Raw genomic sequence first — 12,624 nt, forward strand, 5'->3', positions numbered from 1 at the left:
CCCAAACACACCTTCAAGAGAACCACTGCCTTGCTAAAGAAGCTGAGGGTAAAGGTGATGGACTGGCCAAGCATGTCTCCAGACCTAAACCCTATTGAGCATCTGTGGGGCGCCCTCAAATGGAAGATGGAGGAGCGCAAGGTCTCTAACATCCACCAGCTCCGTGATGTCGTCATGGAGGAGTGGAAGAGGACCCCAGTGGAAAGCTGTGAAGCTCTGGTGAACTCCATGCCCAAGTGGGTTAAGGCAGTGCTGAAAAATAATGGTGGCCACAAAAAATATTGACAAAATAAATAAATTAATAAATAATTAAAATAATAACATAATTACAGATGGGTGAGGGGTGTACTCACTTTTGTGAGATACTGTACAAGCCAGTAAATGGATCAAGCCTGCCTTTTACACAAAGCCACAGGTTTTTTTTTTGTGCATTTCCACCTTCCAGCCACCAACGTCCTAACAACCAGTGATGTCATCAGTGTTGATAAGAAGGGTGTTGATCTCCGGCACAGCATCCTTGTTTGACCCTCCCCTGCCCCCCCTCCCTCAACACTGGGGTCACATTAGCTGAGTGATGGAAAGAAACTGAGGGAAAGGAGAAACACTAGAATACTAGTCTGTACTAGTGTGGAAAAGTGTATTTGCTTTTGAAAGATTGAATCACCTCTAATGTTGGTGTCCTATGTTTGTCGATGCTGCCTCATGATGTATAACTATTAGAATAGATTTTTACATTTTAGAATGGGGTGCCTTGAGACTGTCCATAATTTTAAAGGGTGCCTTGACTGAAAAAAGGTTGAGAAACACTGGTGTAAGGGAATGAAAGTATTCCATTCATTCAATCCTGACATACTGAAAAAATTCAGGTTAATTAGACCTACATGTTTCAGTGAACATATACGAACAGGCCTCGTGCTTCATTTACAGTGCTTGGCATAACTCTTTTAATTTTAGGATTAGCAGCTGCTTCACACTTTTTTATCCTCCGATACCTGAATACATAAAAAACACAAAAAAGTTAGATGCGGTTAACAAATTACACAGGGTTTTGTAATTTGCATAAATATTGTCAAAAAGTAACATACCCTGTGTTTGAGATAGGACAGGTAGACATCCCAGCCCAGGGATATGAAATTAACGTACATTACCCGGTACTTAGTAGGTAAGAAATAAAAGTTAATTAATTGGGCTGGTGGCCACACACACCATTCTGCCTGCAAGCAATAAAACAAAAAATATAAAAAAAAATATTTTGAAATAACCATACAGCACAAAGAAAAATAATCTTTACAAAAGGACCATACAACATACACCCTCATTTTACATTGAGATATTGAGATATTAAAAATTTATAAGCATCTAAGGCCATGTACACATATCTTGTATAAGAGTACTATGTACAGAAAGCTTATATAAAGCATTTGCTAAGCTTTCTAGCAACATTATTTAATCTTTAAAGCAACTTTCAGCTCTAGTTTGGGAATGTTAAACATAAATCTTAATGGGAATGCTGGTTTTCACTTTGAAATGCTGGAAGGATTTAGTAAGCTTTAACATTACATGAAAGCTATGGAAATCCTGTTTGACCACTTTTCTACTGGGGTCATTTTTAAATTTTTCACACATTTTTACTACTTCAATACAAGGCACTTTTACCCCCTTCCTGCCCAGGCCAATTTTTAGCACTTTTGCACCTTGAATGACATTTGCATGGCCATGCAACGCTGTACCCAAACAACATTTTTACATTTTTTTTGAGACAGATAGAGCTTTCTTTTGGTGGTATTTATTCACCACTGTTTTTTTTTTTGCAAAACAAATAAAAAAAGATCGAAAATTTTGAAAAAAAAAAGATTTCTCTTAGTTTTTTTTTTTTTTATAAAATGTTGTAAATCAGTTTTCTCCTTCACTGATGTGCACTTATGAGGAGGCACTAATATGCTGCATTGATGGATGGCACTGATATACAGCACTTATGGGCACTGATAGGCAGCCTTTATGGGCACTGATAGGCGGCACTGACAGGCATCATTAATGGGCAGTGATTGGCATCACTGGGGGGCTGTACTGATTATCAGTGCAGACCCCCCCCCCCCCCCCCCCGTCAGGAGAGACGCTTATCAGCTCTCCTCTACTTACGGCCGGTTAGCAGTGAATAGAGGAATGCCGATAACCGGTGTTCTAAAATTTTCTCGGACCCATGAATAAAATCGGACCTCGTCACTTCCGGTGACCCTACGTCATGAAACAGCTGATGGGAGTCTCAAGTGCGCATGCGCACAAGACATTATCTCATTTTGGTAAAATTATAACACATAGCGGGCAGTTGACTGAGACAAGGCGGGGCTGAGGTGGGACGGAAGACACTGTCGCGTCATCTGCAGAGCTGAATAGAGGAGGCGGGACGGAGGTGCGGCTGTGTAATAAATGCAGGACTTTAGCGACTCCTTATGATTTATTATCTTTAGTAATTATGTTATTATTTATCCTTAGGATTTCATAACATTTAGTATTTCTATAATACAAAATAAGAAATACTAAATGTAATGAAATCCTAAGGATAAATAATACGATAATTACTAAAGATAATAAAACAGAAGGAGTCGCTTAAGCCCTGCATTTATTACACAGCCGCACCTCCGTCCCGCCTCCTCTATTCAGCTCTGCAGATGACGCGGCGGTGTCTTCCGTCCCACCTCATCCCCGCCTTCTCTCAGTCAGCTGTCCGCTCTCTGTTATCATTTTGCCAAACCTCGAAAAATGTCTTCTGCGCGTGCGCACAGACGACTCCCATCAGCTGTTTTGTGATGCTCTGTCCCCGGAAGTGACGAGGTCCGATTTTTTTCACGGGTCCGACAAAATTTTACAACACGGGCACTTCCTAGTTACGCTGTGATCAGCTGTGACTGGACACAGCTGATCACATGGTAAAGAGCCTACGTCAAACTCTTTACCGTGATCGTAGATGCGGTGTGTCAGAGAGATCGCCGCTCTGTCACGAGCAGCTCGTACTGAAGGACGTCATCTGACATCCAGTCAGAACAGGAGATCCACCGCTCAGATGTCATTTTACAATCGGCTGGGTGGGATGTGTTTAAAAATCTGCATTTCTTTGCTGGAAATTGCTTTAAACCCCAAACAGTTAAATACAACCTGAGGCCCAAATATAATACAATCCCGGCAGTTGCAATTTTTGTCTGTTGCAGGTTTATCAAATGCATATATCTTCAGGAAAAAAAATGTATTCAATAAATTTAGTGCAAACAAACACAATAAAATACCCAATTTTATCATAAAATGTAAAAGATGGTGTCGTGTCAAGAAAATGATTACCAAGCGAGACAAGCCCAACTGCACATGCCCATGAAATCACAAAAACTATGGACCCATTTTTTTTTTTTTTTTTTTAACTTCACTTTATTGCTTTCACAAGGGGGCTAGCAAGCCCTCTATGTGATTGTAAGGGCAGGTGACAGGTCCTTTTTATGCAGACATCAGGGGTCTATTAGATCAAGACACCACTGCCTTCCACTACAGATAATCATGCACAGATCATGCTTAAATAACTGCTTCCCCAGCTACAGTAGCCAGGAAGTGACAAAATTCTTGTTCCAGGTTCCTTAGTCGCAAAAGAGATCAGAGAACAGAGGTTTCCCAAGCTCCTCCTGCCCTCTGTGCTGAGACATTTCAGTGTTTCTGGGGCGCCCCCAAACCCCCCCCCCCCCCCCCGAGTAATGGGGAGCCCGGAACCTTTGGAGGTGGCACCTTTAGAGTCTCAAAAAAGTGATCACTTTTACACAAAAGTCAATCATCATTATCAACCTCTTTCTGAAGATGCTAGCTGCCTGTTACTAGTTTAAACACTTACCTGGCTTAAACAAATATGTAATTCAGGGATATAAGAACAAAAAAAGAAGTCCTTATCTGTATACAGGTCAGTGATCAAAAGCATTGATGCAAGAGTGCCAGTATAACAGGCAACTAGCATTTTCAGAATGTGAAGTAGGAATGTCAGCCTTCATGTTGCTCTAAGAAAAGGTTAACTAACATCCTTAGAACCCTGGCTGAAGGCTTAATGAAGGCCGCTTGGATCCTTCTGAGAAATGTTTTGTAAAAGCTTTATGCACAAAATGATTTAATAGAAGCTGAAGCCCACATGTGCAAGGTTTATCTGCTGGAACCTGTTTTTTTTTTTTTTTGGGGGGGGGGGGGGTGTTAAGTGTGGCGATTACTACACAACACATTATAGTTGTTCTGAGCCAGAAAAGTTTCGCTCTTCTGTATTATAGCATGTGATGGTTCATTGAACTATTACTTTTCAAGATAAGTAGGTGGGTGTATGAACTGATTATGTTTTTAGTTTCAACAAATTCTTGTATGCAGATTTTTCAGCTGGGTTGGATTTATTTAGCGTTCATTCGGTCATCCTTGCAAAACCTACCTTATACATTTCCCAAAATTTGCTTCGAAATTCATTCCAGCTTCCATTTAGAGTTTGTCCCTCCAAGGAGCCAATTCCTGTAATTAAAAACAGAAGGTCATTTTAAAAATAAATTTCTTGGTATACAATTGGGTTTTTTTAGTAAGGAGTGAAAGCTAAAATGGAAAAAAGGCTTTAGGGTCTATTCACACATGGATGCTAGGAAATTGTAGTATCAATGGGACTCTGTGTTGGGCGGTTTTTCAAGCACAGACCCATTGCATTATATCAGAAAATGCCTGGTCTCCTGTGTGCCTACAACTGATATGTAAAGTTAAGGTGGGCAGTCAGGGGGCAGTAAAATCATGACTCACCCCCCTCTCGCAAGGGTAAATGAGCCCTAAGAGATAGACAAAGAAAAATGGCATAGGTATGCTATGCTTTAAAAAGCAGGATGTTAAATCCAGCTTCACAGACAGCAACTCACACAACTGTAAGAAGTTAAAGTGTGGATGATGCATTTAAGAGTGTATGTATAGCCAACACTTTTCTGTTTTGAATAGAGTAGGGAAGTTTTAACACCCCTGCCATTTTATTTTTTGTGAGGTCTGTGTCTCATTGGGGAATGTATCAACCTGCAGATGCAACAGAAAATAGGATGAAACCTTTGCAAAGTGAGGGAAATGTATCAGGTGGGATATTTTAAACTCGTATTGTTCTGGTGACAACTAACATTTATTTCCCATCACTTTTTGTCTCAGGGACAATGGTCACCAGGACAACTAGTAAGGCTGAATCTTCCTAACAATGACACTGACCAAAGGGGAATTTTCTTAGGCAAGGTAATTTTGTGGTTTAAACAGGGATTCACTGGACCGATCGTGTGTTCTGATCCATTCACTGTAAGCATTTAAAGCATAAGTCATATCTTGCAACTGCTCAAACCACCCATTCTGGCACTGAAAATTGTCAAATTTATTAGTCATTTGTGCACATGCTGAATGAGAAAAAGGAGTTGCTGTCACCTGCCAAATGGTTGGCAAAGTCTCTGCCTTGCTGTGTCATAAAACTGCACAGCATAAAGAGGAAGGAAAAGCATTTTCACTTCCACTTAAAGCTGAACTCAAAGCAGAAACGTAAAAGCATTTTATTAAAAGATGGTGCAAACCTTTCAAAGATATGTGTTTATGCTTCATTACTTGCAGCTGCCAATTTGATCCGTGTATTTACAAGGCTCGCTGTCCCTGATTTCCTGTTAGCAAGACTGGTGGCTGTTATGCCCGCTATTTCCCCGTGCCACCAGTTAGGTAAGAGTCTTTGTAATTTTAGGATATGAGTAGGGACTTAATTATGCAGTGGGAGAACCTAAGCTTCTCAGACTCCAGGTCTGTTCTGTCTTGTAGGACAGGTACTTTGATTGACAGTAGATGTGGGCGAAGACCCAAAGCTAACATTTACTTATTTGTGATTAGGGATGATCGAATGGTTTGGGTCGACCATCGGTTCGACCCGAACATTGGCTGTTCGAGGTTCGGCCGTGTTCCGAACTTTTTGCTGATAAAGTTCGGAATTCGGCAACCAGAACCGACCAAAATGCAATGGTACATGAAATGGGCTTTAAAAGCCCGTGATTGGGCCAGAACCATCAGTAAAAGCCAATTGAGGGGGCAGGAGAATGCTAGGAATGTGATTGGAGTGACTAGGGGGTCCATAGGCCAATCATTACTGAATACGCCCCCCAGTATATAAGATAGCCCCGCCAAATTCCTAGCATTGTTATGTAGGTTTGGGGGCCAGACGGATGGATGGGGGGCACCCCCAATGGATGGGCCACCACGGTCTTATTCACTTATTTTTTTGAGTCCACTTGTGCATTCTTGCATTTGTTTATTCATTATTTATTTATTTTTAAAGGGTGGGATATGGCCATCCCTTCATGAAACATTCATCTTTTCATGCTGATTTTGTCTATCTATTTGATACCTATTATTACCCAGCATGAGCACTTTTGTTTGAACTCAGATTGGATATTGTCACTTTATGTTTCCAACACCTTGTTGAATCTATGCCACGAAGCTCTGAAGGCAAAATGGGGTCCAACCCGGTATTAGCAAGTTATACCTAATAAAGTGGTTGGTGGGTGTATATTGGGTGAGAAGCAGTTTTAAAAAGAACAAAAGCCTGTCGACATTGACTCCAACACTCGTGTCTGTATTTACTATTATGATCTTATGATCTTCACTGCTTTGTTAAATAAATATAAATGCTTACCCAAGAAAAATATAACAGAAAGGATGGGCGATCCCACAATCTGTTCCACGAGAACTTTCTGCACTACTGCTTTAATTGATGCACCCGGTAGTACCCGATCAAGCCAGATATACCAATAATGATCTACTGGACCCAAGCAAGAGCCAATGACAAACATCCTACCTGTAAAAGGTATTTAAAGCAGAAAAATATGAACTTGAAAAATTAAGTTAAATAATTAAACTGCTAATTCTCAAGTGGAAATCATTATCACTTTATATACAATAATTTTCAATGGGCGCAAGTTAGAGATGAGAGCTGTAGATTATTGTGATGCATTCAGCTAAAGCTTTCTGAGCAAAATAAATAAGGCCTAGAAAATAGTTCTTTAATATGGGAAAAAAATTAATTATTTAGAAACCATCATGAAGGCTTCCATAGGTTCCAAGCACAGCAGTACCTACAACAATAATTTCATTATAGTTCAGGCACAGTTGTCTCTTTTCTCTTCCTTTTTGAGCCATGTGAGAATTGTTTTTTGTTAAACAGTGGCTGACATCGCGTTGCAAGGCAGCAACTCCCCATATGGCAAGCTAGCTGCAAACACAAGGCATCCCTGGCAAGCCAATGATGTACTATATACCGTGGCAAGAAAACAAAGGGAGATTACAATTATTTATTCACTTTCCAGCAAGTCAGTTTTATTTCAGTATACATTATATTCTGCATAAAGGTTTGGTGCTTATATGGGAAAATCATGTTTACAGCGTTAGTTCATTTTCAGTTCATGTTAATTCTATGCTAACATTAATTTATTCATATAAGGTAATTATTCAGCCACAAAAATACACAAAATGTTCCTAGATTGCCTTACCTAGAAAATACAACCAATCGGCAGTGCGCAAACTGGATTTTCTGTATAAGTATTTTAAGCCTGAAATCTAATCAGGAAGGGAGTTGTTTCTACAATTAAATATAAAAAAAAATAGCCCTAATTGGTGTGTGGATGAGTAGCTTTTGTTTACAACCTTAGCAGACAGATGCAAGTAAGAACAGAGTATTTTTATTTTTTATTTTTTTACCTGTCCTCTGCCAGTCTCGACTTTTCTTAGAATCTTTCCTGATCTCCCATGTCTGTTGAATAGAATCTGCAACAGCGAAAAGTATCCCAGCGCTCACCGTGTTTGTCACCAGCAAATTTTGCCCTTTAAACATTTTGTGCCAGCAGCCTGTAAACCGTTTTAATAATACCCTACCCTGGGGAGTCATTGTTTTTACAAATCTGTAACCAGCAAATAGGCATTGAGCAGGCAGAGATCACACTGTACACCTAGGGAAAGATACAAAATCACATAAACCTCAAATTAAATAATCTTATAACAGAATATCATTACACTTGAAAGAGCACATTTTCAGAACCAAAAACATAGACCCTCCATATACTTGAATAGTGCAATGCTTCTAGAATATCTACTGTAGAATTACATTTAAGTCCATAGGGAGTTAAAGTTGATGTAAACCCTCACATATACCCAGTGAAGTGAACAGCCTCAGATGATACACCGAGATGAGACAAAATCTCCCTACATAAGTTTTACGTGTATGCCTGCTGTCTTCAGCTTTCTATATTCTTTAGAAAGTGCAGATGGTGTTTCATCATTTTCTTCCTGTTGTTTCAGCAGTGGAAGGTGAGTCTAGGCATACACTATGTGTGAGCTGATTGGAGAAAAGGCAACCCCCCCCACACACATAGGCAGAGGAACAAAGAAACTTGCAGAGCTGTGAATAGACAAACTCTCTGCTTATCTGTCTCTAAGTCCCTTCCCCAACACAAAGTTTCAGCTGCTTTTATCTACTGTGTCAGAAAGCTTGTCAGAAGTTACTCTGCTGAAGGAACGGAGCAGCAGAAAGACACAGGACTTAGGGCTTTGGAGTGAGAAAAGTACACACTATAGATATACAGTGGATATAAAAAGTCTACACACCCCTGTTAAAATGTCAGGTTTCTGTGATGTAAAAAAATGAGACAAAGATAAATCTTTTCAGAACTTTTTCAACCTTTAATGTGACCTGTAAACTGTACAATTTAAATTGAAAAGGGTGAGGAGTAAAAATAACAAGCTAAAATAATTTGGTTGCATAAGTGTGCACGCCCTCTTATAACTAGGGATTGTAGCTGTGTTCAGAATTAAGCAATCACATTCAAGCTCATGTGAAATAGGAGTCACCTATTTCACCTGCCATCATTTAACCACTTAAGCCCTGGAAGATTTTACCCCCATTCCGACCAGGGGTTTTTTTGCGATTCGGCACTGAGTGACTTTAACGGACAATTGCACGGTCGTGCGACGCTGTACCTAAACAAATTTGACGTCCTTTTTTTCCCACAAACAGAGCTTTCTTTTGGTGGTATTTGATCACCTGTGCGATTTTTACTTTTTGCACTATAAACAAAAAAATAGTGTCAATTTTGCAAAAATAACAATATTTTTCACATTTTTTTTATATGAAAAAAAATTTTTGGGTGTTTTTTTTTAACGCGTAATTTTAACGCGGTGATCTGGGATTTTTTTTGCGGTACTGTGACGTTGCGGCGGACAGATCGGACCCTTGACTGACATTTTTGGGGTTACCAGTGACATTACTGCAGTAATCAGTGCTATACATATGCACTGTTACTGCAAAATGACACTGGCAGGGAAGGGGTTAACTTTATTGGGGAAGGAGGGGTTAAGTGTGTCCCTAGGGGAGTGCTTCTTACTGTGATTGGACATGGCTACTGGTGTAGGAACAGTGTTCAACGGTCCTACATAGTAGAACCGTATGATCACCATTCCTACACAGGGGAGAATGACAGGCGGCTTGTTTACATCAGCCGCCTACCTTTCTCCCTTCACGGCGGACGATCGTGAGTGACCGGCGGACATCAAGTCCACCGGTCACACGCACGGACTTCCCAAGGAACGAGCCGGGGTGGGCGCGCGCCTCCGCGGGCGCGCGCGCGCTCGCCCGCTATTGCCTCACAAGGAAGTGACAGGCTAGTGATGTACCGGTATGTCACTTTGCCTGGCCGGGGCTGACCGCAGCAGTATATGTACTTGCGGCGGTCGGCAACCGGTTAAAGTGCCTCTGATGAACCCCAAATAAAGTTCAGCTGTTCTAGTAGGTCTTTCCTGACATGTTCTTAGTCACATCCTACAGCAAAAGCCGTGGTCCTCAGAGAGCTTTCAAAGCATCAGAGGGATCTCATTGTTAAAAGGTATCAGTCAGGAGAAGGGTACAAAAGAATTTCCAAGGCATTAGATATACCATGGAACACAGTGAAGACAGTCATCATCAAGTGAACTGGACGTTACTCCAAAATTTATGAAAAGATTAGAAGAAAACTGGTCAGGGAGACTGCCAATAGGCCTACAGCAATGTTAAAGAAGGTGCAGGAATACAGGCGGTCCTCGGGTACAAACATCCAAGTTACAAACGACTCCTACTTACAAATGGAGGGAGACAACAGGAAGTGAGGAGAAATCTACCTCTAGGAAGGGAAATTCCCTCCTGTAAGAGTTATCATGGGGAAAAGATGTCTCCACTGAAGCTTTATCACCAATCATTGTTTCCACAACTAGCCAACATTTTCAAAATCCAGTTGTCATAGGGACAGAAAGTGAGGTGAAATCTTCTGAACAGGGACATAGACAGCAAAACAAATGGTACAGAGGTGTTACCCTTCCCTATGCTATCCACAAAACTTAAAAATTATTATTTTTTTGGCTGGCGCTACACTTAAAAAATTTACCTGTTCCGACTTACAAACAAACCTATAGACCCTATCTTGTTTGTAACCCGGGGACCACCTGTATCTGGCAAATACTGACTGTGTGGTACATGTGACAACAATCTCCCGTATTCTTCAAATGTCTGGGCTATGGGGTAGAGTGGCAAACAGAAGCCTTTTCTTACGATGAAAAACATCTAAGCCCAAGTAAACTTTGCAAAAACACATCTAAAATATACAGTGGATCCGCAAAGTATTCACAACACTTAACTTTTTCCACATTTTGTTATGTTATAGCCTTATTCCAAAAAGGATTAAATTCCTTACTTCCTCAAAATTCTACAAACAATACCCCATAATGACAACATGAAAGAAGTTTGTTTTAAATCTTTGCCAATTTATTAAAAATAAAAAATCTCATGTACATAAGTATTCACAGCCTTTGCTCAATACTTTGTTGAAGCACCTTTGGCACCAATTACAGCCTCAAGTCTTTTTGAGTATGATGCTACAAGCTTGGCACACCTCTTTTTGGCCAGTTTCTCCCATTCTTCTTTGCAGGACCTCTCAAGCTCCATCAGGTTGTATGGGAAATGTTGGTACACAGCCATTTTCAGATCTCTTCAGAAATGATCAATTGGGTTCAAGTCTGGGATCTGGCTGGGCCACTCAAGAACATTCATAGAGTTGTCCCGTAGCCACTCCTTTGTTATCTTGGATGTGTGCTTCCCTCGGAGGGTCGCTGTCCTGTTGAAAGATTAACCTTCACCCCAGTCTGAGGTCCAGAGCGCTCTGGAGCAGGTTTTCATCAAAGATGTGTCTGCACATTGCTGCATTCATCTTTCCCTCGACCCTGATTAGTCTCTGAGTTCCTGCCACTGAAAAACATCCCCACAGTATGATGCTGCCACCACCATTCTTCACTGTAGGAAGCATGTGGGAAAATATGTTACGGTCTCATGAAACCAAGGTAAAACTTTTTGGCCATAATTCCAAAAGACATGCTTGGCGTAAAAACAACACTGCACGTCACCAAAAGAACACCATACCCCCAGTGAAGCATAGTGGTGGCAGCATCATGCTTTGGGCGGTTTTCTTCAGCTGGAACAAGGGTCTTAGTCAAGGTTTTTGAATGGCCCAGCCAGAGACCAAACCTGAATCCGATTGAAAATTGGTGGGGTGATCTGTAGAGGGCTGTGCAGGGGAGATGCCCTCACAACCTGACAAATTTGGAGTGTTTTTGCAATGAAGAATGGGAAACATTGCCGTGTCAAGAAGTGCCATGCTGATAGACTCATACGCAAAAATACTGGGTGTTATAAAAAAATCAAAAGGTGCTTCAACAAAGTATTAGTTTAAGGGTGTGTACACTTATGTAACCATATTTATTTAGTTTTTTTATTTTTACTTCCCTCCACCTAAAAGATTTCAGTTTTTTGTTCAATTGAGTTGTACAGTTTATAGGTCACATAAAAGGTGGAAAATGTTCTGAAATGATTAATCTTTGACTGTTTTTTTACATCACAGAAACCTGACATTTTAACAGGGGTGTGTATACTTTTTATATTCACTGTATGTGCCCAGGTCAAATTTCATAAAAGGGGTTTACATCCACTTTAATGAAAAACTTTTCAAGAGCCGCTACCACTAAAATGTCTGGTATATAGTGAAGCACTCCACCTATCAAAAGGTAAACAGAAATTATTATTTAAAAAAAAATTAAGTAAAAATAAACTACACCAAAGCCCCCCCCCCCCCCAAAAAAAAAAAAAAAAAAAAGAAGTATGCAGCCACCACATTTTAGGACTGGTAAGCTGCAGTATATTAAAGTTTTGTTTTGGGGTTCAATACTACTTTAAAGCTATGTTCACACTGATCCGACACAAAATTTGCACGACTTCGGATCTGCCTTTGTCCTGTGACTTCATGTCCAATTTCCATGCAACTTCAATAAAAGGGGACCTGACCCTACCAGGCCCTTTGAGGAGGGAACCCCACACCAAATTTTTTTTTTTAAATGGGGTGGGTCCACCCCCCCCCCAAAATCTATACCAGAACGAGTGAGCGCCCCCACCCCCTCTCCTGGACTATACCAGGCCACATGTCCTCAACATGAGGGGAGTGGGTGCTTTAGGGCAGGGAGGGCTCTACCCAAAAGCACCTTGTCCCCATGTTGATGGGG

General features: G+C 40.7%; 1 protein-coding gene across 1 annotated transcript; it reads right to left on the bottom strand.

Annotated features, from left to right (window-relative positions):
* Positions 1 to 855: 855 nt before the first annotated feature.
* Positions 856 to 7,996, bottom strand: LOC309557956 (mpv17-like protein 2). Its single transcript, XM_082260843.1, has 5 exons — positions 7,753 to 7,996; positions 6,692 to 6,853; positions 4,442 to 4,518; positions 1,086 to 1,214; positions 856 to 992 (listed from the first exon to the last, which is right to left on the bottom strand). Exons 1-5 carry the CDS (start codon positions 7,937 to 7,939, stop codon positions 969 to 971), a joined length of 579 nt encoding a protein of 192 aa, XP_082116969.1. The 5' UTR covers positions 7,940 to 7,996; the 3' UTR covers positions 856 to 968.
* Positions 7,997 to 12,624: the final 4,628 nt, after the last annotated feature.

Source organism: Pelophylax lessonae (genome assembly GCF_965119305.1).
Source record: "Pelophylax lessonae genome assembly, chromosome: 1".
Lineage (NCBI taxonomy): Eukaryota > Metazoa > Chordata > Amphibia > Anura > Ranidae > Pelophylax > Pelophylax lessonae.